Source organism: Talpa europaea (assembly GCF_964194135.1).
Source record: "Talpa europaea genome assembly, chromosome: 12".
In the NCBI taxonomy this organism is placed as follows: domain Eukaryota; kingdom Metazoa; phylum Chordata; class Mammalia; order Eulipotyphla; family Talpidae; genus Talpa; species Talpa europaea.
In genome coordinates this window covers 7,260,337-7,285,108 of record NC_140079.1, presented here as the reverse complement: position 1 = coordinate 7,285,108, position 24,772 = coordinate 7,260,337, and the positions used below count along the sequence as shown (strand labels likewise).

Sequence of the window (24,772 nt, the reverse complement as noted above, 5' to 3'; positions counted from 1 at the left end):
ATGGGCTCCAAAACCAAGAAGCGTGTGGTGCTGCCCACCCGGCCGGCGCCCCCCACGGTGGAGCAGATCCTGGAGGACGTGCGGGGGGCGCCCGCCAGCGACCCTGTCTTCACCGCCCTGGGTTCGGAAGGTATGGGGAGCAGGGGAGCGGCGGCCCCAGGGCCCCGGCCAAGGGGCAGAGGAAGCACATCCCCACCTCCTGCACCCCCCCAGCCGGGTTAGCAGGACTTGTGAAATTCAGGGCACTCGGTACGATCCCGATACTCCCTGAGCCCCCACTTTCTCTGTAAAGGGAGGCGCCACTTCAGAGGAACTTCTGAGAACAGAAGTTGGCACACTGGGGTCCTCAGCCTTCTGCCTGGTTTTGTAAGGCCAGAGAACTAAGTCAGTTTGATGTTTTTTAAATTTGGGAAGCGGGTATTTTGTGAGAAGTGAAATTCAGATTCCCGTGTCCTTGGGTGAAGTTGTATTGGGAACCAGCCACACCCTTTACCCCGGTCTTGACTGCTTCGGGGTGTGCTGGCATGATTAAGTAGGCTGGACACACAGGCTTTGCAAAACCAGAAATATTTACTCTCTGGACTTTGTCCATTTTGTTCATCCCTTGTTTGGAGGAAGCAGACCACTGGTCAGCAAGCCTTCAGTCAGCTTGCACCGGGTGTGTTCTAAGCCAGGAGGGTAGAAGGGCAGAAGCGAACAAAAAGGACAAAAATGCCAGGCGTCGGGGCCATGCATTAAACAAGTCTTGTGGGGCCTCCCTGGTAGCCTCAGGTTTGGGTCTCAGCACTTCACTGCTGCAGCCTGAGTTTGCTCCCTGGCCAGGGAGCTGACCCATGTAGACCTCTCCTGTGTCACCCGCTGCTCCCCTCAGCAGTGCATTTCGGTAGATCCACTGGCATTTTGAGGGTGGGGACAGGCAAAGGGCGAGAAGGAGGCGCTTCCCCTGACAGCCTGGGATTGGTTTCTGGAGGCGGAAGTTTACATCTCGAACCTGGAGGGGGGACAAGGACCATCCTATTCTGTCATTCCATTTGGGGTGATTGCTGGTGCCCTTCGTCCCAATCATCCTGGCAGGGCCATGCCCAGCCCACGTCAGGCCTGTTCTGCGACCTGCTCCCTCACTCACATCCTTTGCTGGGGGGATAAACTGAGTCCTCCCCGCCCCTACCGGTGGTCAGTGACGTTGCCATGTCCTGTCCCAGACATCGCAGGCCCCTCCTGGCAGGCTGAGGACGCCGGGGCCCAGGAGGAACAGTTCTACCAGCAGAGCCGGACCTACGTGGCCATCAACCAGCAGCTGCAGCAGGCAGGTGACAGGTTGAAGCAGAAGTGCAAGAACCTGCGGGAAGCCGGCGAGGAGCTGGAGCGCGCCATCAGCCAGGTGAAGCAGGTGGCGCTGCCAGGCACAGAGGCCACCTCAGGCTGACCTGGCCAGCTGCGCGCCTGAACACGGTAGGATCTGGGGCCTCCCCATGACTCCTGACCTGGCTCACTCCACGCAGGGGCCCCTGGACCCAGAAGCAGGCTGCAGGCTGTTTGTTCCACGGCTTGGACTCACCTGGTACCTGGAGACCCAGGGCCAGAGCCCGCCTGCAAGGTGGCAGCAGGGAAATGTGGGCTATGACCGAGATGACCCCGCCTGCCTCTGCGGGGGTGCTGCTCGCCCCCAGGATTTCTCTCCAGGACCTGATCACATTCGAGTGCAGACTGGACTCTGTGCAAGGCCCCCAGAACCCAGGACCCTGCCTCTCGCCACCTGTTTGGCTGCGTTGCCCCCTTCAGCTGACACAACCCGCCCTGCCGGCCCCATACGTCTTTGAACTGCAGCCACGGCAGTTCTGGAACATGATGGGGTTCTTTCCCCCACTCCCCACCCTCACCCCCATGGCCCTACGAGGAGTGGTCACTCAGCACGCCGGAGCTGATGTGGGCACTCAGGTGGGTGCTGCCCTCGGGCATCGAGCTCCCTGACCTGAGGCCTGGGCTCTCCTCCAGGCCTCCAGTCTGGGTTCCGTCAGCCCCACGCTGTGTCTGACTTGATTGAGAGAAAAGACTGATCAGTCACTGCCCCAAGCCCGACTGCCCTTGTCCTGGCAGGCCTCGCCCCATTCTCTCTTGAGTGGAGTGGGGCAGGTGAGGCTCTTGAAAAGGGCCTAAAAACATCCCAGGGAAGCCATCGGTCAGCGAGAAGTGACCCAGGGGCCCGGCCCATTGTGGGTCCCCCCTGGGTACCCTGTGCCCCTACCCAGTTTCACCCTCTGCCACTGCCCGTCCTGGCAGCTACTCGGTGCGTCCCTGCTTGACCCGGGCCCAGGTGGGGGGCACGAGAAGCCCTTTCCTGTTCACCCCAGCCCAGCCTTGACCACTTGGAGGTGGCGCCGCAGGCACAGTGGGCAGCAGTTCGATAGCCCCGTTTATTAAAGGTGCACGTGACACGTCGGGTCCACGCTTCCTTCTGCCAACAGACGGCTTGATGAGTCATGGGGTGGCTATTTACACACGTCCTGTAACGCTGCAGACACCCGAAGGTGCGGGAGTGGAGGGAGACCGAGATGACCAGGCTGAGCTGTGGGCTGCTGTAGCTGCCGATGGGACAAACGGGGGTAGGTAGGGGCGAGGTAAACCTGCGCGGAGGGCATGTCGCCCTGAATTCAGCACCCAGCTGATGGTGGTGTCCATCTACCCCCGGGCTAAGGCCAATGGTTTGGGGTGCCAGGCATGTCCTCAGCTGGCCCCTAGAGCACTCAGAGGCAGATGGTGTCTCAGTGGCTCCGGCAGCCTGTGTCCCCTTGGGGTGGCCAAGGAGACTGGTCGTCCTGAGGAGACTGGGCTTCCAGGGGCAAGTCTTGTGAGTCCATAAACTTGAGCGCTCTTGCTTCGCCTTCAAGTTGATTGTTCAGTGACAGCTGATCTCCTTGGGGAAACAGCTTTTCTTCTCGGGGCCCCAAGGTCCCCCCCCACCCCTCCACCCTCCTCCAGGCTGGATGATGAGGTGTGCTGTGGCCGAGGCGTCAGGGGGATGGAGAAGGCAACGGTGGCCGCTGGACGTGGGATGTGGTGCAGGCTCCCAACTGTCTCTGCAGACAAGAGGCAATTGGAGGGGCACCCCCTCCAGCCTCTCCCCCAGTCACGGGGCTGCTCTGCCTGCCTGAGAGGTAGCTCTGGGGCTTCTCCCCATAGCCCACACGTGGAAACTGAGGCACAAAGTGGCAAGAGCACTGCCCAGGGTCTCCCAGTACATGGTGGCCCCTCCACTCTGAACCCCTTGACTGTGCGGGGCCGGGTCTCTGCTCCCCACCCCCATCACTTCCAGATGTGGCTGGCCCATGGCTGTCCTGAGTCAGTCGGCGTCCGGCAGCCCCCAGATCTGAAGAGGAGCTCGGGAGACCGCCTGTTCCCGGCCTTCAAGCTACAGATGGGACGTGGGGGCGGTGGGGGTTCTGAGGTGCGTCTTAGATCCTCGTGCTGTGTCCACTGGCAAGGCCCTGTCCAGTCACCCGGGAGCTCCTCAGCCACTGGTTGCAGCTGTGCTCGCAGGAGTGTTGAGCACGCCAGCTCCACTCTGCACACTTCTGTGTGCTAGTCGGGGTGTCTCGGGGAGTGGGGTGCAAAGCGATACATGTTTGAGAAGCAGCAGCGTGTGTCTGGGGGCAGATCAGACCAGTGGGGCCCACAGTGTCCGTTGGTCAAGAATGGTCCTGCCAGAGGAGACACTTCCCGCCCTGGGTGATCTCTGGCCCGCAGGGGCCCGTGGCAGGGGAGAGCCCGAGGACAGCTTCACCCAACTCTCAACCCACCTCCCCTCCTCCCAGGGCGGGGATTCGCAGTCCGTGATCGCGAGGAGCACCCATACCCAGCCCTGCAGCACAGCTGGGAAGGCAGATCCTTCCAGAGCCAGGATTCGACAGGAAGGGAGGCCCTTGGCTCTGCTGAGGAAGGCACACCCCGCGCAGAGGCTGACCAGGCTCACCCCAGGGTCCCTGAAGTAGGGACAAGATGCAGGGGAGACGGGCGCCCTTTGGAGCAGCTTCCTGGGCTCACTGTGGCCCCCTCTGGCACGGTTCCTCCCCAGCTGGCATCTGCCTCAGCACGTCCAGCTGATGATGCTTTGTCCCTCGGGCCCAGCACTTCCTCCAAGGGCCAGCAGCCTCGTCCGCCCCCACAGCAGTGCTGTCCAGGAAAGGAGGTGCGTGGCATGGAGCCCGCGTGCCAGGATAGCCCTCAAGTGCCTTTCCCCATGGAGTCTGCCTCGCCTGTGCCCTAAACCCTCAGGGGTCCCTAGAGGGTCACTTCCAAGACATGATCTCCCCCTGCACCATGCCCACCATCTCTGGACCTGATCCCAGGGTCTCGCCAGCTGGCTGCCAGCTGGGAATGTGGGGGTGGCCCACATGAGCAGCAAGGCCCTCCCATCCACCAGCCTACCTCTTCCGGTTCTTTCCAAGAGACAGGGAGGAGCCTTGGTATCGCTCCAGCCTCCTCCCTCTGTCCACTAGCCAAGGGTGCCTTAGGCGCCCTAAATGTCACTGGGGGCAGGGCTGTCTTTCTGCGGGGCTTAGTCACGCCCCTCCCCCTGTACCCCCCAGCTGGGGCTGAGAAGACAAACAAACTGGTAAAGTCATTATTAACCAATTACCCTGCCTTGGTAATTACAGACATTGTCCCTGTGCCAGTGCGTGCCATGGCCCCAGCTGGTGGCAGGCTGTGCCACCCTCTCTAGACTGTCTTCCCCTGTAGCAGGTGCAATCACCTCCCTGCAACTCTGAAGCGGAGAGAAGGGTCATGCCTGAGGCCTGGCTCTCGCTGCTGGGGGCAGCCCTGACCTGGAGGGTGGCCCTGAGCCTGCAAGGCTGCAACCAGGCGCCTCCTTCATGCTCCCTAGCCAGGACTGGAGGCTCAGGCCGGAGCCCTGTCTCCTCCCACAGCCCCCAGCACAGAAGCAAGCGTCTACGAGTGAGATGTGAGGCCAGTGCCAGCTGCGGTGGGGCTCCCAGAGCAGGGGCTGGGGGGCGGCAGGCCCTGGGCCCACTCTCCGGCGGCCGGGTGGCCTGTGAGAGGCTATAGCTGTGCCAGGGCAGCTGCTATTCCAGGAGGCTGGCAGGGGCGGGGGCTTTCTCCACACCTGGATCAGGGGTGGCGACCACCATGGGGCTGGGCACGTAGTTGAAAGGTGGGACGCGGGCCGAGCGGCTGGGAGAGCCATGCCGACTGGTGGGGAAGCCCCCCACAGCCACCCCCAGGCCCTCGTGGGCGAAGGGGACAGAGGTGGGCGCCTTGGCTAGGCTGGGCCCATCCACGTCGCTGCCAAGAAGGGAGGTAGGGCCGCTGGCCGGGGCCAGGGGGGGCCCCCTGCTCTCCAGGCTCGGGGACGTGCTGGAGTTGGTCTTAGAGGCGGCGAAGTCCTCTGTCTGGACCACTGCGTCGCTGGTCTTGCGCTGCAGGGCGGCCCCTGGGCCCTCTTCGGGCGCGGCGCCCCTCAGCGGCAGGGCCGTGGCGGGCAGCGTGCTCCGCAGGATGTGAGGCACGTCCTCGTCCCGGATGCGCCGCCACGTGGTGCCCGGCGAGGCCACCCGGGGCAGCGGCCGCGCCTCCCCGTCGCTGCAGCGGCGGGCGGCGTCAGCCGGGCCGGGGGCGCCGCCGTCGGGCCCGCGGCCCACGCTGATGTGCGGCAGCGAGGCGTAGCGCTTGACCGCCTCGGGCTGGGCGCCCCGCGCGCGGACGGGCAGGCGGGACGGGCTCTCGGAGCTGGTGCGCCGGGGCTGCCTCTCGCCGGCGCGGGCCCAGGCGGTGGGGGGCCGCTGCGGGGCGGGGGCCGGCCGGGGCGCCGCGCGGAGCTCATCGCAGCGCGAGGAGCAGAGGAAGACGGCGGGCAGCGCGGGCCGGCCGCGGCGGGGCGAGGGGCCCGGGGGCGCGGGGGCCGCGCGCTCGCCGGCGGGCACTTCCGAGCGGAGGCGCCGCGGCGGGTCCGGGGACTCCTTGATGAAGGTCAGCTGGCGCCGGAAGCCCGAGTGGCCGGAGGACTCGCTGCCGCTGGAGCGCGCCGAGGCCACACGCACCAGGCCCAGGCGGGCCCCCCGGGCGCCCGGGCTCCCCTCGACCCCGGCCCGGCCCGCGAGGCTCGGCTTCACAGCCGCCCGGGCCGGGGGCGGCGGCGCCCTCCGGGCCGGCCTCTGCATGAAGGGGATCCGCACGGGCGACTTCTGCGTCTTGTGCTGCTTGGCCAGCAGGGCCCGCGCGGCGGTTTTGGGCACCGGTGAGTCCCGGGGGCCAGGCAGGGGCCCCGGAGCCTGGGCGGCCGGGGCTGACCGCCTGGGCAGGGGCCGCGAGGCCGGGGAGGTCTGGGAGGAGCTGGAGGACGGGGTCTTGGCCAGGCGGGCGGGCGGCGTGGTGCTCCTCTGCGGCGGGCTCAGGGCCGCCAGCTCCGAGATCTTGCCGGGCCGGTGCAGGCTCCGAGACCGCTGCTGCGCGGGGCCCGCGGCCTTGGCGGCCGGCGCTGGCTGCCTGGGACTCGGGGGCCCCGCCTTCCTGGGCGCGCCGCGGGCGCCGGGGCCGTCTCCGGGCTGGGTGCGGCCGGCGGGGCTGGGCACGTAGATCACAGTGCGGCCCCGGAGCACGGCCGGCGCCCCGGGCGCGGCCCTCTGGGCGCCACACGCCTTCTCGGGGACGCGCGCCGCGCGAGGGCCGCTGCGGCGCGGGGCCGGGGCCGCGCTCCTTCTCTCTGGCTGCGCGGCGCCCGCCAGGGCTTCCCCCCGCGGCCCTCGCGCGCTGCGGTGCGGGGAGGGTTTCGGGGTGGAGCCCACGGAGAGCCCCGAGGCGAAGGACAGGATGGAGTCGGACTCAGAGGAGGCCTCGGGGGTGGCCACGGCCGCCGCCTGATGCAGCCACGTGACGATGGAGTTGGCGCCCTCCTGGATGGCGCGCCAGTCCACGCTGTCCAGGTCCGAGGCCTGGTCGGAGCCGGCCGCGTCCTCCGCGCGCTCCGGGGGCGCCTCCGCGGGCCAGGCGTCCGGCCGGGCCGCGCGGGCCTTGAGCCGTCGTGGGCCCGACGCCAGCGGCCGGCGCCGGGGCAGGGACGAGCCCGCGCAGCGGCGCGGGCGCTCGGCCTCCGCGCGGGGGCCGGGGGAGCCCGGGGAGCCGGCGCCCTGGTCTCCCGGGGCCGGGCCCTGGGCGCCGGCCGGCCGAGGCGCGCGGGGCCCGCCGCCGGGCTCGGGCTCGCTCAGGGAGCTGGCGGAGGAGCTGAGGGAGTAGCAGGGCGGGGTCTCGTCCGCGATGAGGCTGGGTTGGGCCCGCGCGGGCGCCTTGGCCCCCGGCGCCGCCTGCGCCTCCTTCCCCGCGGCCGCGCGCTCCCTCTGCGCGGCCGGGAGGGCGGCGGGGGCCCGCCGGGGGGGCGGCGCCGGGGGGGCGGCGGGCTCCTCCTCGGAGTCGTTGTCGCAGAAGCAGTACACGGCCTCCTCGGTGGGCGTGGTGAGGCAGAGCGACTGCAGCCCCCGCTCCCCGGCCCCCTGGCCGGCTCGGGGGTCCGTGCAGGCGCTCGCGGGCCGGCGCAGGGGGAGCTCCAGCCCCGCCCGCCTTCTGCCTGCCCCCCGGGCCTGCTCCGAGCTCCGGCCCAGGCCCCCCGCTTTGTGCCGGTACCCCGAAGCCTGCCTGGCGCCGGCCGAGCGGAGGGCTGGCTTCTTCCTGTCCGCACGCCGGCCGGGCGCCTCCGGGGGGGCTCCCTGCAGAGTCTCGTCGCTGAGCGAGGCGGCACTGGAGAGGTTGACGGGCGTGCCCTCGGCCGAGTCGGTGCCCGAGTCCTCCTCCCGCGTGGGCGCGGGCAGCAGCATGTAGACCGGCACGGGGCGCGCGCGGCGGCCGGGCACCAGGGCCGAGGCCACCTTGCGCAGCTGGGCTGGCACCGCCACGCCCAGGCTCTCCCGCAGCAGCTCCAGCTCCTGGTCCGTGGCTGGCGGCCCCTCCAGGCGACCGCAGGCTTCATCCCGCCGGTGGTGCCCCGCGAAGTGCAGGCCCGGGCCAGGGCCTCCGCCGCCTCGCTCGGGGCAGCCTGGGGGCAGCAGCCGCAGCTCCACGTCCTTCTGCACGTAGTGCTCGTGCAGGGCCAGCGCGCTGAGGCTGGAGGCGCAGGAGAAGTTCTCGTCAGGCTTCTCCACGGTGAAGCGCACGCTGCCGGCGTCCAGCTCGGAGGGCAGCCGGCACCGCTCTCGGCAGTCCGCGATGTCCAGGAAGCGCTTCACGTAGCTCTCCCACTGCAGGCTGAACTGGGTGGTCTCGCGCTCCCCGGGGGCCACGGGGGCCAGCGGCGGTGTCTTGCTGCGACTGGGCGGCATGGTCTGCCCGGGGCTGTCGGGCAGCTCGCTGGGGCTGACTGTGCCGCTGCCCAGCCCGCTGCAGGGGTCACTGGGGATGGAGCTGGCAATGGACGGACTCTCGAAGCTGCCCAGCGAGCTCACTGAGCTACAGCGGCTCAGCACCAGCGGCGTCTCCTGCACACAGTTCTCTGAGGAGCTCGATGGGGTGGCGTCCTCCACCCCGAGGCCACGACCGCGCCTGGGAACCGGGATGGCCATGGGCAGGGAGGCGGGCCCCTGCCCACTCCAGCCCCCATCCAGCTCCACCTCGCTGGGGCCTACCTCCTCTAGCCCCTCCAGGGACGAATCACTGTCCAGGTCCCCCGCCTCGCTGGGGCCCGGGCGGCTGGCCGAGGAGAGAGAGGACAGGGAGCTGCAGCGGGACAGGCACAGCGGCGCAGCCTCCACCACCCGCTTCTCTGGCACCTTGCCCAGGTCCTCCCCTGGCTGCCAGGCCTGCTTCCCGGCCCCGGCGTTCAGGAGCCCTGAGCTCGCCCTGGCCACACCCTCCAGCAGCGGCACGTGCTGGTAGGTGGGCGACAGCTTGATGGTGCGCACGCGGGCATCCACAAGAGCAGCGTCCCGGGCTGCCCGCTCTGCCTGGTTGCCCAGTGGGTTCAGGTCAAGCCGACTGGGCCGTGCCTGGCCACAGGGCGGCCCCTCGCGGCGCTCGGCGAGCACAGCCAGTGGGCAGGGCCGCGCGTGCTCTCGGGCACAGTGCCCGTCGCTGCCGCTGCCGCTGTTGAGGCTGTCGTTGGAGAGGCTCACGTGGGCCGCCTTGAGCCGAAGCAGGGGGTGAGCTCGGCTGCCGCCCTCCCGCCGCCCACCCTTGGGCCCCCGGCAAGGAGAGCAGGACTGAGCGCGGCCCTCCCTTGGGGCCTCCTGCCCGGGGTCCCCGGAACTGAGGCTGAAGCTGTCGTCTGAGGAGGTGTGCAGAGCCGAGATGTCCTCCACCAGCCGGTCAATCCTTGCCACGGCCAGCGCCAGCTTGGCCTTGGCCCTAGCCGCCACGGCGGTCTCCCCACCGGCCTCCTTCTCTGCCTCTGGGACGCCACCACAGCAGCCAGGCGGGGCGCGGGCCAGTGCCTGCCCCTGCAGGAAGGGGCTGCCCAAGAAGAGGGGCAGCACAGCGGGGCTGGCAGGTTCGGCGGCGGCGGCGGCCAGAGACGGGGCGTCGTCGTCATCAAAGCAGCCCGAGTCCGAGGCGTAGTCCTGGGCGAGCCCGTCCAGGTGGCGCAGGGGCGGCAGCGGCTTCTTGGAAGCGCTCTCAGCCTTGGTCTCGGGCAGATCCTGCTTCTCCAGGTGGTTGAGAGCCTGTGCCAGGTGCCGCGCATCCAGCTCGGCCTCTAGCGCCCGCTGCTTCCGCACATACAGGCTGGGGGCGCAGGCGCCAGGGGAGATGGCGGTGGTGGCTGCCTGGTACTTGGCTGGCCGGTGGGCCAGCAGGTTCCGGAGGGCGGCCGCACTACCCATGGCGATCATCTTGTGCTTGGAGTGCACCAGGTTGCGCAGCATGCCCACTGCGCCCAGGTCCCACAGCAGCTCCTGGTCGTGAGCGCTGCGCGCCGACAGGTTCCAGAGTGTGCCGCAAGCGTTACTCACGATGGTCAGGCTGTGCGAGGTCAGATGCTGCAGCAGTGTCTGCAGGCAGTTATGGTCCCGCAGCACCTGCCTGTGGGAAGGAGGGGCACCTCAGCCAGGCCGCCCACCGGCCACCCAGACCTGCCCTTCCTCCTCCCCGGAGGGGATCGGATTTGGCAAATAAAAATAGAAGTGACTGCGTGAGCTTGAATTTCAGAACAAGGAATAAATCTTTAGTGTAAGTATATCCCAGTTATTGCATAAGATATACTTGTGCTAAAATATCTATTAAAATAAACAAGATACTTTTTAAAGAATACACTAAATTAATAATATTCATCTTTTAAAATAAAGTGTACTTCTAGTATCTCATTTGAGCACAAGTGTATCATAGTTTTAGAGATATACTGAAGATAACTTGCTTTTTTAAAATACTATGCAGGGCCTCCCTGGTGGCACAAGAGGTTAAGCACCGCACAACAGGTGGATCTACTGAAACACACTGCTGAGGGGAACAGAGGGCGAGACAGGAGAGGTCTGCCGTGCCATGTGGGTTGCTCCCTGGCCGGCTGGGGATCGAACTCATGCTGCAGTGGCTGGTGATAGCTTAATAGCGCTGAGACTTAACCCCTGGTGTGGCCAGGGAGGCCCAGCAATTTTTTTTTTTCACTATTTAAGGTATAAAAATATGGGACACTTCACAAATTTTCACATCATCCTTGTGCAGGGGCCACACTAATTTTCTGGGTATCATCCCAATTTTAGAATATGTGCTACCGAAGTGAGCACAAGCATTATTCGACATCACCTAGTAAAGATACATATTTTATTAATTTTAATAAAAACAATGTATTTTTATTGAGTATTAATATTTATCAGTATTAAGCTTATTAATAACATTTGCTATTATTTACTAAATATTTTAATAAGCAAATGTTATTGATATTTAACAAATAGTATTTTTATTTTAATAAATCAATTTAAGTTTTAGCTTAACTGTCCCGTACGATATTTGGGGCATATTTTAGCATCCATCCACAGGAGGACAAACCAAGGCCGCAGTTGCCAGCGGAGGGAAAGCTGTCCGGCCCACCCCGGCTCCGCCCCGGCCCCTGCCCGCCATGTCTGACCCGTGGGGGAAGTGACCTGTAGTCCTCGCGAGTGGCAATGAGGCTGGACACGTTGCGCAGGATGCCGCCTCCGCTCTCGATAATGGCCAGCGAGTTGCTCTGGCACTTGTAGGTGAGTGTGCTCACCAGGAAGCCCAGTGCCCCCTCCACCTGGCAGATGGCGGCCTTGTTCTCTGTGCTGTGCGCCGAGAGGTTCCACAGGGCGCTCAGCACACTCTTCAAGGTGGACTCCTGGGCACCGGCAGGAGGGAGGGAGGGAGGGCAGGGTCAGTGGCCTGGGGGCGGGTCCCCAATACACGTTCAAAGAAAAGTGAAAGTAGGCACTTGGGCGGTGCAGGATCTTGGCCTTAAGGGCCTATAGGCCCGGCCTGGCCCACCTACCTGGTAGGTTGTTTGGTTTCACTTTCCCTCAAGACGGAACTTATACCTGTACCCATCTCTCCCTGACTGGGGCTCATGCTCAACCACCGTGGAGGCTCCCACTCTCTGGGCAGGCCTGGCCTGCTCCCCCACTGGGTGCCCACCTTGGAGGCTCGCAGGACACACTGCATCAGGGCGGTCATGCTGCCAACCTCCCGCAGCACCTTCTTGCTGTTGATATCAGCCCGCCAGGACAGGTTACGCAGGATGCTGGATACCACCTGGGTGGGGGGTGCACACAGCGAGCAAAGTGGACCCAGCGCAGGGTGCCCCACACCCTCCACCCGGCATGGGGTGGGGCTACCGTGAGCCCCAAGAAGCCCCTGTCACACTTGTGGGCAGGGGCTGCTGGGGCAGCAGCCACCCAGCCCCTCCCGGTACCTGGTGGAGTTCCTCGCTCTCAGAGGACAGCTGAGCCACAATGGCCTCCATGCAGCCCCGGCGTGCACACAGTGTGGCCTGTGGGGAGAGAGGAAAGTCACACCTTGGTGGGTAAGAGGGGGTCATGAAGGAAACTGACCCCTTCTTCCAGCTCCCTCCCACCTGAACCAGCATCTACTAGCAATTGGCTCTTGAGCCCTGGGCCTCCCATCCTGGCCACCCTTGGGGAAGGGAGAGCAGTTACCCCCTCTCTCTGATGAGGACACCGAGGCTCAGCATCTTGCCTTCCAGGCTCCCTGAGCTCAGAAGCCCCCTCCCTGCAGGGGCCAGTGGCAGAGGGGCCAAGAGGATGGTGGCCTGGCCAACAGAGTCCGGCTGCAGCCCCTACCCTCCCAGGGTCTCTCTGGCCTCCATCTACCCACATGTAAATTGGGAACAACTGCCCCCACCTCTCAGGGCTGTATCAAGGCTAGGATAAGGCCTGAGGAGGCTCAGGCTTGAGGGGGTTGCTGATCCCGCCTGCACCTTGTTGGCAACGTCCCCAAAGGTGAGGTTGGTGAGGGTCATGCCGGCATAGCGGCGCAGGGCCAGGTTGAGGGGGTCTCGGGTCATCTTGTGCATCTCATAGTCGACCTGCAGTAACTCTGCCACGGCCTGCAGCCCGCCTGCGGGGACAGGGAGAGATGATCTGGCTAGGGACAGGCGGGGTGCCCCGAATGACCCCACCCACCTCACCTTGAGCTCCTGCCTAGCCAGTTACCCTACTTAGATGCCCACCTTCCACCCCACCTCCTGATTTGCTCTCTACGAGTCCAGCGTGAAACCCCTACCCTGAGGACACCTCCTCTGGCTGCCCCGCCACCTGCACGTGGGCAGCCCTCAGCACCAGCCGTGACCTCCTCCTGCAAGGCTAGTGCCCGTGCTGGTACTCGGGCCTGGAGTACTCTCCCCCCTTTTACCCAGGTCCCTGGCTCTCCCTCTCCTCCCAGTTCAAGTCAATCTCTCAGGGAAGCCCCCGGCTCCCCAACAGAGGACCCCCCCAAAATCATAGACCTTGAGCACTGAGGGCAGGGCTGGTGGGCTGTGCCCTATTTTGACTGAGGGCAGGGCTGGGTGCCTCCTGCTCAGTAGCTACCGGCAGACGACTGTCACACAATTCTTTATTCACTAGGAAAATTAGATTTTCAGGGCCTCCCTGGTGGCCAGGAGTTAAGTCTCAGTAGTACCACCACCTCATTTTGGCCTGAGTTCAACCCCCCGCCAGGGAGCTATCCACATGGCACAGCAGACCTCTCCTGGCTCCCCGCTGCTCCCCTCAGCAGTGTGTTTCAGTAGATCCACCTTTCTGCTCCCCACTCTTTCTCTGGTGAATCCTCTCACCTCCCCACCTCTGGCCTACACCCCAGCTCTTGTATGCATATGTAAGTAAATAAAATGTCAGTGCTGGGCCATCTGCTTCATAAGAATAGTCCTTCACATCTTAATAATCCTATTAAAATGGAGCCTGTTGATGCAGTTTGGGGCCTTTGGTGCCATGTCCTGGTTGCTCCCACATGAAATGACATGAGATGGAGGCTCTGGAAGGCTCTGGAAGCTAGGCTTCAGAGGCCAGCCCTCACCCAACCACGCCATGCTCTGCATGTTCAGTCCGAAGTTCACCTTCGCTCGTGGCTTCTCACACTCTCCTGTCCTTTGAACCCCAGGGGACCAGTAGGGCTGAGAGCCTGCCCTGGGCTAAATGAGGCCTTGCGGGCTCAGGCCAAGGCGGGGTGCAGCCCAGGGGTAGGGGGCACTCACCCAGCTCATTCATGGCTCGCCGGTACTCCTCGTCGAAGGACAGCTTCATCACGGCGCAGGTGGCCTGGCAGATCTGCGGCTCCATGGGGACCGGGGCTGTGGCCAGGGGTGGATGCAGAGCCCTCTCAGTCCAGGAACGCCCCGAGTCCCTGCCCACCCTGCCCTCTCCATCCCGCAGGCCTGCAAGGACCCCAGTATTCTGCAAACTGCTGCATGATGAGGGGTGGCTGTGGGCCTCCTTTTCAGAACCTCCCCACAGTAAGGGGGTCGTGCCTCACTCAGCATGCGGAGGAAGACAAGGTCTGTCTGCTGCTCCCTCCTTTCACGCGTGCTTTGGTCTTGCATTCACTTTGCAATCAGCGGCAAGATTTAGAAACCTAAAAGTTTGCACCCATATTGTCGGGGTTACCCTCCATCCATTCATGAATTCAATTATCCTTCCTTGAGAACCTGCGCCAGGCACGAGCAGGCGTCAGCTGCTGGTGGCTATCTTTCTGCAGTTGTCACGACAAGGTCCTCAGGAGGTCTCAGCTGGCACGTGGTACAGGCCAGAGACTACTGCCACTACTACCAATTTGCCCACCCTGCCTGCCCCCTCGGACTGGGTGTCCTGCAAACCCTGTACTCACCACCGCCTGATCCTCCACCCTCTGGCCCACTGTCCTGAGCCTGCAGCCAGTCCCAGCAGGTCTCGCAGTAGGCACGGATTTGCTCCAACACATGCAGAACACGCATCTCTTTGCGGGCCAGGCCCTGGTCTGGCTGCGAGAAGACGATGTTGTGCAAAGCCGCGTTGGCACGCATGCGTGCATCCTTGGCTCCTGCTGCCCCAGAATTCCCGCTGCAATCCCCAGACCCCGCCTCCGCGCCATGCAGGATCTGCAGCAGCAGCGGCAGACAACCCGAGCGGCGCATGGCCACGCAGCTCTCAGGGGAGCTGGACATGGCCAGCAGCGTGCGAGCAGTGTCCTCCTGGTCACGTGTTGCCAGCATGGACAGCAGCCAGAAGACCACCTCCACCTGCGAGGGGCGGGGATGGAGTCAGGGTGAGGACATGCACTCTGTTCAACTGACTGATCCCAGACAATCTGCCTTCCCTCCCTAGCCAGGGGTGCAGTGACCCCAACTCCTGGTGAGTCACCTTAAATATGGTAGAACTCCAGCCTAGGAGACTGCTTGCTCACCCCTACTATCCCACACCCGGGGGGCGTCACACACACACACCCCTGGGGAGATGGACAGTGGGTGTAAGTCACTGAGGTGACGCCCTCAACCATGAAAGTCAAAGTCCCACCATCAGCCTCACCAGGCCTCCCAGGTGTTGCCGCCCAAACATACAAGACAGAGATCGCTGCCCCTCTGGCCCAGTGTGGCCCCATTAGTCTTGAACTCCCTCTTAAGATGGCCCTCCACACCTGAGGACACCTGAAGGAGGCACGGGCAGAGGCGGGCCCCACTCACTGTGCATCCCTACCCTCAGCACCCTACCTCTTAGCACCTGGCCTTCCCCTCACCTTGCTGTTGCCGGGCTGAGGGGCACCATCTTCAGGGTGCGTGGGGACCTCAGTCTCAGGGTCTTCATCCACCCGCATTGGCTTTACGGCTAGTAGGGCCTGTAGGGACAACGCAGGCCTAGGGGTTCCGTCGGGGAGGACCCCACAAAGTGCCCAGGCAGCTGTTGCCAGCCACATCCCCAGAGTGACCTGGACCTGGGGAAGCTGCAAACCAGTTCCTGCACCTGAGCAGGGCCCTGGGGCCGTCTTGGGTCATCACCATCTCCTAGGGCCTTGGCTCTGCCTCTCTTCGTACCTGGGGCTCTGTCTGCTGCACCAGGTCCTGCGCTGACAGCAGTTCCTTGTCGATCTGCTCCAGGCGTGAAGCACGGATCTGTCCAGGAGGGACAAGTTGGCTCGGGCCATGCTTGGCTGGGAATGACACTGCCCCCCACTCCCCCCTCTGCTTCCTCCGCGGAATGGGCCCGCCCTCTGTCCAAAGACCACCTCCGCTCTGACGCCACCTACACCCTGATCTACTAAATGGAGCCCTCGACCTCCTACCTGCTCGCCCCCACTCCCGGATACAGGTCTCCCCTCACTGTCCCAACCCCACCCTTGACTGACACCTTTCAGCCCACCCACTCCCAACCCCACCGGTTACCCGACTCACCCACTGCGCGGCCCTGCCCAGCGCGCAAACCCCACCGCCTGCTCCGGCGCCCCTACACCGTCATTTGGCCCTTCCACCTATTTAGATGGTGCCCCAACCTTGCAGACGCAAGCCCCCATCGAGCCCCGCACCCTGAAGAAGTTAACGCTCAGAGCGTGTTCAAATTCGTGTTCAAATCGGGGCCGCCTACTGGCCACATCGTCCCGGGGCTCCGTCCTGGCCGAGCGTGGCTCTCCCTTGCCCCCTCTGGCTGCACCCACAAACCTCTTCAGCTCTGGCTGCGCCCCTGGCGCCGCCCCGCCCACAAGAGTCCCCGCCACCCCCAGCCCCTCCCACGGCGACGACGCCCGGCTGCCCGGGCCCCCCACCTGCGCCCGCTGCACCATCTCATCCGAGGTCCCGAAGCGTTCCTCCATCAGCGAGCGGATGTGCTGGGCCTCGAACTCCAGCTGCTGGCGGATCAGGTCCATCTGCATGGAGAACTGCTGGGAGGGGCGGGGGGACCGCGGTAAGAGGCGCCCCAGCTGGACATCACCCCCCACCCCCGCGCTCCCCAAGTGCTCACCGTCTCCACGTGCGGCAGCTCATCCAGGCGCTTGGACAAGCCCTGCAGCTGCGAGTAATACCAGAGCTTCTCCTTCTCCTCCTTCTCAATCTCACTCAACAGGAAGCACCTGGGGGAGGGCAAGCGGTGGGCTCGGGGCCGCAGAGGGCAGCCAGAGTGTGTGTGCGGCCGGGCGCTTACGGTAACTGGCAGTGGCAGTGTTTGAACAGGGAAGGCCATGCCTACAACAAAAATAAAGGGCCAACTCTACCCAGGGCCCCGGGAAACACTTGCCAGAGCCGATACAGCCAGGGGAAAGCCAAGAAACGCCCAGAGGGGCGAAGGCAGTGCCCCCCAGCCTGCACATGGGTAGAGCCTGAGGAGAGCAAGAAGGCACACCGTGGGCAAGGCGGACACCCCCCACCTGCTGCCTGCACTGATAACACTACCCCAGGAGCACAGAAAGGGGGGTGACTTGGAAACTGCTCCCTGGGTTGATAAACCAACACCCCGGGGCGTCTACACAGTACACCCCAGGAAGGGACTAGTGACCAGCCTCCCGCACTCCATTGAAGCCAGGAGTCCCCTGCCTTTTCCTGCAGCGGCTCTCCCTGGGCTCTGACCGGCCTCTCCTGGGCGTGCTTTCGTCTGTCTCTAAATGCTGCGTTTGCTTCGGCTCGGGACTTGCTTTAAATGCTTTCATAGCCATAGTCAAGGACCAAGGAACCCAGAAGCATCTAGGAACCCCAAAATCCAGAAAGAGCAAGGTCTTGCCTGGGCACTCCCAGTACTTGAGGGCTGGGGACAGGAGTTGGGATTTACTGGGTGGGGTGCAGAAAATTAATTGGGAAAAAGTCATTCCTTTGTTAATTATGGTCCTGGGAGAAAGACTCTGAGGTGCACGGACTCTCCACCACTTGCTAACCTCCCTCTGACCTACACAGCATGAATTTCAGGCTCGGATAGCTCCAGCTACAACAGAATCCCCTTAACACACTGTGAGGAGCCAGCTGGGGCTATTCGCATTTGACACAGCCGAAGTCTGCAGACCAGGATTTGCGTGAGGCTGCACAGCAGAGCAGGAACGAAACTAGTCCGCTCCAACACTGCCCGAGCTGAGCTGGGCTCCAGGCCCCACCCTCCCTCTGGTGGCTCCAGGCCCAGGCTTCTTGGGCCGCAGCCCTGTCTCCATAAAGGCTGCCTTGAGCCCCTTCTGGCTCCCGGCCTGACCCGTCCTGGCACTGGAGACAGTGAGCCCCTGATGACGCCTGCAAGTTAGGAACCCCTGGAGGCATCTCCTAGGTACCCTCCCCTCTGCCAGGAGCGAACCCCACCATCCCCCCTTCCCTAAGCGAGATCAGCCAGGCCAGGAGAGGGAGCTGAGGGGTCACAGCTGGGGTGGGGTTGGCACACAAGGTGGGCGGGGCTGATGAGGAGGCAGAGCACGCGCTGGCAGGCCAGTCTTGGTGGGTTACTGGGTCTCACCTCTCCCGATCCAGTTCCTCCAGCAGCCGGATGGTGGCTCGACTCAGCTCCCCGAAGCCGTCCTTGGAAGGCACGGAGCCATGCACTGGGCTTTTCTCAGGAGTCTGGGCAGCAGGCTCAGGGCCCAGCGCTGGGGGCTGGAACTTGAGGTTGTACAGGCTGGTGATGTCCATCTGCAGGGCTGGATGGGAGGGAATGGGTGAAGGTCAGCACCCCTCCCTGCCCCTCCTTCCAGTTTCTGCTGGGAATGGACCGGGCTGGTCCCTCACCTTTCAGTTGCTCCAACACCTCAGTCTGCCCCGAGGACACCAGCACCCGGGCCTCCTGCTCCAGCTTGCCCTGTAAATGCTTCAGGACCTCCTGGTGGGGGCAAAAAAAGAGCCGTGGGCACTGGTCCTCGGCCCTGGGCTGCCCCGGCTCACCCCTCTCCCTCTGACATGCCCAGGCCTGCCCACACGCCCATCAATGAGGTGTAGTGCCCCGATGTTTTTTTTTTTATTTTTATATTCCCCATACAACTGCAACCCCCTTATTTTGACCCCAATCCCTCCTTTCTCCGCCCCCCACCCCATAGTGTGTCTCTGGTTCATAGCTGTTTGTTTGCCCCGATGTTTGTGCACGTGGTCCCAGCCCACGTCTGGCCTGCACGGTCCCACCTTCATGCCAGATGTCTCCGTCTCCAGCTTAGACAGGTGGCTTGAGTTGTCCCGCAGCTCCTGCCTCAGGTGACTGTTCTCGGCCTTCAAGGCCTCCACCTGCCGGACCAGCTGCTCATAGGGAGCCACAGAGCTCGTCATCTTCAGCTCCTGCAGCGCCTGAGGCCAAGGGTGAGAGGGCTCACCACCCGGAGCCTGGGGAGGGGCGGCCCTTGACCACTGGGCGGTGGGCAGGAACACGGGGGACAGGTGGTGTGGCATGTGGCGGGAAAGACGTATGCAAGGACAATGGGAGGCAGAAAGGCCAGTGGACGAGTGTCAGACACACAGTCAAATGCCCAAGTGACAGACGTTCTCCTCACTGCCGCGCCCCCGGACGCGCCCACTGACGACCGGTCAGACAGAAGGTGGAGACCCTGATTGTCCAAACCAGCACAGGACCCAGCCAGCTCCGTACCACCAGGCTCACAGACACTCTCAGCTGGAGACAGCGAGAGACAGACAGCTGGACAGCCAAGGCCCTCCCCTGGAAGAAGCACAGCTGCCCAGAGACAGACCACTGACGGGTCCAGCCGATGGACAGTAAAAAGTGATGGCCAGGCTGAGGGTGGACCCCTGCGGGACAGGCAGAACCAAGCTCACCCTGGAGGCTCAGAACCTGAATGCCCTGTGGCCCCCACAGCCCCTCCATCGTCGGGTGAATCCCAAGTAGCTCTCTGTGAGTCTGGCACCCCCTGGGTCAGCCCTCCCTTAGACCCTGGGGGCCCTAGTGCCCCATCCCCCGGGCTCGCCCCCCCACTGCCTGCTTCTTTGTGTGTCAGCGTCCTTCCCCACTCGGGCCCAGCCTCCCCCTCTGTCCATTTGGCCTGGACCTCCTCACATGGCTCGGCCCGCCCCCCACTGCTGTCAGGCAGGCCTCCTTTCGCTCTTTGTTCCTTCCCATCGGGCTCACCCCTCCCTCCGTCTTTGTCTGAGGAGCACCAATGGCAGCCTATCCGTTCTGCCACCTCCTTCCTGGGAGCCGCCTCCTCCACCTGCCTGAGCCTCCTCCCCAAATAAGCCAGCTGTCCCCTGCCCCAGGTTCAGGGGCATCTGACACTCCCCTCCCTTCCTGGCCGCGCTCATTCGTTCACTGCTCACTCACTCTCCTCCTCCCAGAACCTTCCCAAAAGGGCACTGGAGTAGAGGTAGCAAGCGGCTCACCTCCAGTGGGGGGCGAGGTCAGGCCGTCCTAACCTGCTCAAAGGACCCACCAAATGCTTGGTCCTGTCCTCTGAGCTTCCTGTCACAGGTCTGAGTGTCAGGGACAACCACCAAGCCATTCTTAGAGGGAGAAACTGAGGCTAGGGGGACAGACCCTTCCAGAGGTCAATTGGGAGATGCACAGACATGACCTGTCTCAGACACTGCTCCAGAGGTGCCCGGGCCAGGCAGTTCTGGGGGCACGAAGACCCACACCCTCCGTGTCCCTGGTTCGCGTGCTGAGGAGTGGGAAGGAGTTGGTTTGACAGCCCCATCCTCTAGGCTAGACAGAGGGAACCAAAAGTCACAGGGCAGATTGGATGGTCAGAAAAGGAGACAGTGTGACAGATGGGGGGCTGGCCATCTGTGGACTGCAGGCTTGCGTCCAACCTGGATACTGATCAGGGGCCCCAGCTGGGGGTCCAGTCCCCGGTTATAGCAACATCCCTGGGGTCTGAGTGGAGCCTTTTGTCCTGACTGATGCCACCATGCCATGTCCAGCCAGGGGGACACAAGTGAAACATGCCCCTCCCTACAATTCCCACCACTCCCCAAACCCAAACCCAGACCAGACACCTCCTGGAGCCCCCACTAGGGCTGGCCATGCCCCTCCCCACCAGCTCTTCTTAAATGGCCCAGGCCCAGCCTCCAACACATGCACTTCCTCACATGCAGTGGCCACTCCTGCATCCCATTAGGCAGCAGACCCAGCACCAAGCTCCCCCTCATTCCAGCCTGGCATCCTTAACTCCCACCAGCCCCTCAAACTCTGCCCAGCTGAACCCTCCCTCCCCCGGCGCCTCAACACGGCTCTAATCAGGGCATGGTCACCTGCTAGCCTCTTCCCAGCCTCCCACAATCCACTCCTCATACACAGCCAGAGGGAGCTTTGACAGTCACTAAGCTGGATTCCATTCCCTGCCCTGCTCCTAAACATCCCATGGCTCCCCAGTGCCCTCTAGCTAAGATCTAATCCCTCCACGCACATCCCACCTCACCAGCATCTCCAGAGCCTTTGCACAGGTAGCTCAGCCTGGAGCACTTTCCTGTCTCCTGCCATCCTTCACAGGGCAACTTCCTCCAGGAAGTCCTCCTGCCTGCCCCTCACCGCAAGGTTGTGTATGGGGCCTCCCTGAGAGATCATCATCACAGAAGGAAAAGCACCAGTATCTGGGGGTTCATCTGCTAGAGCAGTGAGTGGCTACATTTCAGGGGAGGGCGGCACAAGTTGTGCCCAAAGGACTCCTCTTTCCTTTAATCCAAACCTCCACTTTAGTGAGAGAGAAACGGATGCCCAGAGAGGTGCAGCATCACCCCGCGGGCAGGCAGCAGGCCCGCCTGCAGACTCTGGGAGGCCCAGGTGCCGGCGCCCGCGAACGGGAGTGTGCAGGGTGCTGGCTGCGGCGACGCTGACCACCCCCTCCCCCAGGACGCTCCTCGGGCTCCACCCTGGGTCACCCGACGCTCCAGTGTGTGCTGTGAGCGGGACAGAGAGAGGGGCCGGACACCCCCGCAGGGGTCGCGCCTCCTACCCCGGGCGAACCCACCGCTTACTTGAACTCCCGGGGGCTGGGCTGGCGGGGGCGCCGCGGGGCCTGGGTCCTCTTCCCTTGGCGCAGCTCCGCGGGCCCCGCCCGAGATCCCGGCCCTCCTGGGCCAGGGCGGCCGCGGGGCGCGGGCTCCGAGATTCCGGGGTCTCCACGGCGCGGGCAGAGGGCTCCGGGGAGGACAAAGCCGGATCTGGGCCGGACCGGGCGGCGCGGCCGCTCCCCGCGCTGGGCGCAACCACCGCGGGCGGGAGGCGGCGGGTGCGGGATGCGCGCGCGGCGGCCAATGGCGCGCGGGAAGACGAGCTGGTGCCATGGCAACAGCCAATAGCTGCCCGGGGCGGGACCTGGCTGTGGCCTCGGGGCGTCGGACCTTCGCGCGGGTTCTGGGGATGGGTGTCTGGGGGGGAACCCCCTAGGGGATGGGGGCCGACGACCAGGACCCCGAGTTCCCCACGGCCACTCTGGGGTAAAATCGCCTCTTTGGAACCTGGCGCTGCTGGCGGCCCCGAATTCGAGAGCAGAACAGCAGCGCTGGGTGTTGCATCAGCGCCCCGGTTGGGGGAGGGAAGCGCTCGGGAAGGGCTGGGGGCCAGGCCAGCCCCCTCCCTGAGCATCCCGGCCGGCCTTGTGTGGGTGGGACAGGGCAGGGCGCGGCACAGGAATCAGGCTGCACCTCCCTGGCGTTGGGGGGTGGGCGACCATACGGGGGACGCTCGGGACCCTGCATTTCTCCCTTCCTCCCCGGCAGAGCTTCAGCTCCTGCACGGACATTTGCCATGACTGTGTCCCTTCCCAAGCCCTTTTGCCCCTGGGTCTTCCTCTTTCAACCTTTCTCTCCCTGTGTTTGTCCCTCACTCACCCCTAATTCACCAACACAGAAGGGAAAACAGAGGGGGGCGGGGCGGGGGGTCCCGTGGGTGCACATCCCCAGCAGTCTCAGATCCTCCATGCTCCCCGGAGTCCACCTGACCCTCGGTTTCCCACTCTGTAAAATGGGGAGGTGGCGTTGGTCCTTGCAGAGTCGGCTTGGGGACCCGCCCTGGACCAGAAACACTGGGGGCCTCTGAGAAGACTCGAGCCTGCCCTATGGCTTGGGTCTAGGGCACTATGGCTCCACAACCACCTCCAGGCTGGGAGCACAGGGCAGGCGTTCAAAGGGCAGAGGAGCTTTTTCTGGAGGCTGGGAGACTGCACGGAGAAGGGAATCTGGGGCTGGGCCTCTTCAGGATGCATGTGTTGGCCACATGACCAAGGAAGGGAACAGTATCCAAGTCAAGGGCACAGCATGTGCACAGCCTGGACCCCAAGAAATCAGCCTCCTGCAGGGGCTCTGGTGGGGCCATTGAGCACAGCAGAGAGCGGGCTGGACGGAAAGGGCCATGGAGGTTTGAGACAGAGGCCGCCCCTCTGCGGGGCTCGCGGGGCTGAGGTCACGGGGGAGCCGGGGACCCTGGCAAGGTGGCAGAGGGGAGAACAGAACACAGGGCTCTGGCTTCAGCCCTCTCTTGATTTGTGTGACCTTGGACAAGTCTCTCTTGGCTCGGTTTCCCATTTGATTCGTTGGGAGATAGTTTGCTTGGATGATCCCTGCTCCACCTTCCCACGGCACTTTCCCCTGGCCCGCTCAGCCTCAGACGTAGCTGTTCCCGGGTACTTCTTGGCCAGACCCACGGTGCCCAAAGGGGCGTGGGGAATCCAGTCGTCATCCTGTCCTCTTCCATGACACTGAGGCTCGGGTCAGAGAGCACACTGGGTTCACACAGGAGCCCCACCAGGCCCTGGAGTGACCCGTCCCCCCACCTCTCTGGTGTGGTTGAGATCTGAAGGCTGAGGGCACATGGGAACTGAGACCCCGTGGCAAGACGTCTTTGTACTTATCTTGAAAGATCAAGTCCCTGACATCCACTCCCCCCGAAATCCTTCACCCTGTAAATCCCTGATCCACAGGCAGTCTCAGGCATCATTGGAAATTCCAGAACAGGAGCTTCAGAGCTCCCATTGCCCCCCAATACCCCAGGCCCAGACTCAGGGGCCTGAGAAAGTCTCCCACTGCAGGGTGCCCAGTACTGGGGGAAGGCGCTACCCAGGTTCCTTCCCTGGGATACTCCTTGCCCCCAACCACCGCTGAATTCTCCACGGAGAAAGCTGAATCCCCGAGGTTCACGTCTCCCCTTCCCCCTCCCCCGTCCCGATTCTCCCAGCCCCAGCACACGCAACCTGGCTCGTGGCAGCCTTGGTCCTTCTGAATTTAACCTTGGGTGTCTACACCCATGACGCCCCACCTTTCTCTATCGAGCCTCTGCTTACCAGGGGCTCGGAGGAGAGCCAGGAAAGCCCCCCCCCACAGAGTTGGGTGGGGGTGGAGGGTGACAAAGTCACCTGGTCATGGCTCCCCACAGAGGTGGACTGCGGGCTGTGACTGGCAGGGCCCCGACAGGTAAGGAAGGAGAGTCACTGGAGATGGGGGTGGGGCGGGGTCGCCCCTGAAATCTGACCCAGGATGGGTCACCAGATCAGGGTTCTGAACCTGCTTCCCGGGTGGGGAAGGCGGGCGTCTCAGAGCCGTCCCGCGCCAGGTGCCGTCAGCACCGCGGACAGCTCTCCAGGCCGCGTCCACTCAGGCCTCTCCAGCCAGGCTCGGGGTCCGCTCAGGCTCGGATTCAGCTCCAGGAGTGACCTTGGGCTCCCCGCGGCACCCCAAACCTAAGTTTGCTCTTAGGTACGAGGTGTCACAGTTCCAATATTCAGACGACCACGAAGGCCTGCAAAGCGCTCAGGCCCCGGGGATGGAGGTTGCCAAGAACACCAGACTAGACAAGCATCGGAATCCGCCCCACGCTTGGTGTCCAGGAGGTAAACTGAGGCGTGGAGAAATGCAGGGCGTGGCCTGACCCCCGGCCAGCCTGTCCTGGGTGGAGCCTCGGCACAGTGCGCCGCGGCCCGCCCGTCTCTGCGTTCACACTTTGTGGAGGGGTTCGAGACCCACGGCTGGGCCCCCAGCGGCTGCACATTATGCGGACCCGGTGCAGGGGGAGTCCGCTGCAGCGAGGGGAGGGCCTCCCCGCCCTGCCAGCATCCGGAGGTCTCCCTAACAACGGCCTCCAGACTCCTGTGGCGACACCCCAGGCCCGGGAGCCCCCGTGCGCGCGCCGGTGCCTCCCAAGCCACCGCGACCACCGCGCGCGCGGCGCACGCCCATCCCTGGCTGGGATTCCTCTGCCCCAGCCACGCCCAGGGTCGGCGCCGATCCCCAAGCCCTACCTGGTCCCCGAAGAAGGCCGAGGGCAGCAGGCTCAGGAGCCCCAGGAGCCCCATGGAGCCGCGGCCGTCTCGGACCAGCCCGCTCCCCGCCCCTCGCCCGCGGGGTGGGGGGAGGCGCCGGGGCCGCCCTGCGCCTGCGCGGAGGGGGCGGGCGCCGGGCACACTGCGGCCGGCGCGGGCGACCCCCCCGGGAAGGCGCGAACGGGGGGGCCGG

General features: G+C 64.1%; 2 protein-coding genes across 6 annotated transcripts; one reads left to right on the top strand and one right to left on the bottom strand.

Moving 5' to 3' along the window:
* Nucleotides 1-1,507, top strand: LOC311180833 (UPF0449 protein C19orf25 homolog; the record flags this gene model as incomplete). The annotated part of the gene is made up of 2 exons (XM_084248812.1): nucleotides 1-130; nucleotides 1,203-1,507. The coding sequence occupies 2 exons, from the start codon at nucleotides 1-3 to the stop codon at nucleotides 1,424-1,426; spliced, it is 354 nt and encodes a 117-aa protein (XP_084104938.1). The 3' UTR covers nucleotides 1,427-1,507.
* A 3,574-nt stretch (nucleotides 1,508-5,081) lies between these two features.
* APC2 (APC regulator of WNT signaling pathway 2) lies at nucleotides 5,082-24,612 on the bottom strand (the record flags this gene model as incomplete). Of its 5 annotated transcripts, none has more annotated exons than XM_084248937.1 (15): nucleotides 5,082-10,017; nucleotides 11,073-11,287; nucleotides 11,581-11,697; nucleotides 11,858-11,935; nucleotides 12,383-12,522; nucleotides 13,655-13,750; nucleotides 14,284-14,674; nucleotides 15,169-15,267; nucleotides 15,464-15,541; nucleotides 16,189-16,305; nucleotides 16,386-16,494; nucleotides 17,850-18,030; nucleotides 18,119-18,209; nucleotides 18,506-18,664; nucleotides 24,559-24,612. In XM_084248937.1, the coding sequence occupies 15 exons, from the start codon at nucleotides 24,610-24,612 to the stop codon at nucleotides 5,082-5,084; spliced, it is 6,861 nt and encodes a 2,286-aa protein (XP_084105063.1). The 5 variants fall into 5 exon arrangements, with proteins under 5 accessions (XP_084105063.1, XP_084105064.1, XP_084105065.1 ...); XM_084248938.1 differs by having other exon boundaries at nucleotides 14,287-14,674; XM_084248939.1 differs by having other exon boundaries at nucleotides 14,287-14,674; nucleotides 16,189-16,302.
* Between the last annotated feature and the right edge of the window lie 160 nt (nucleotides 24,613-24,772).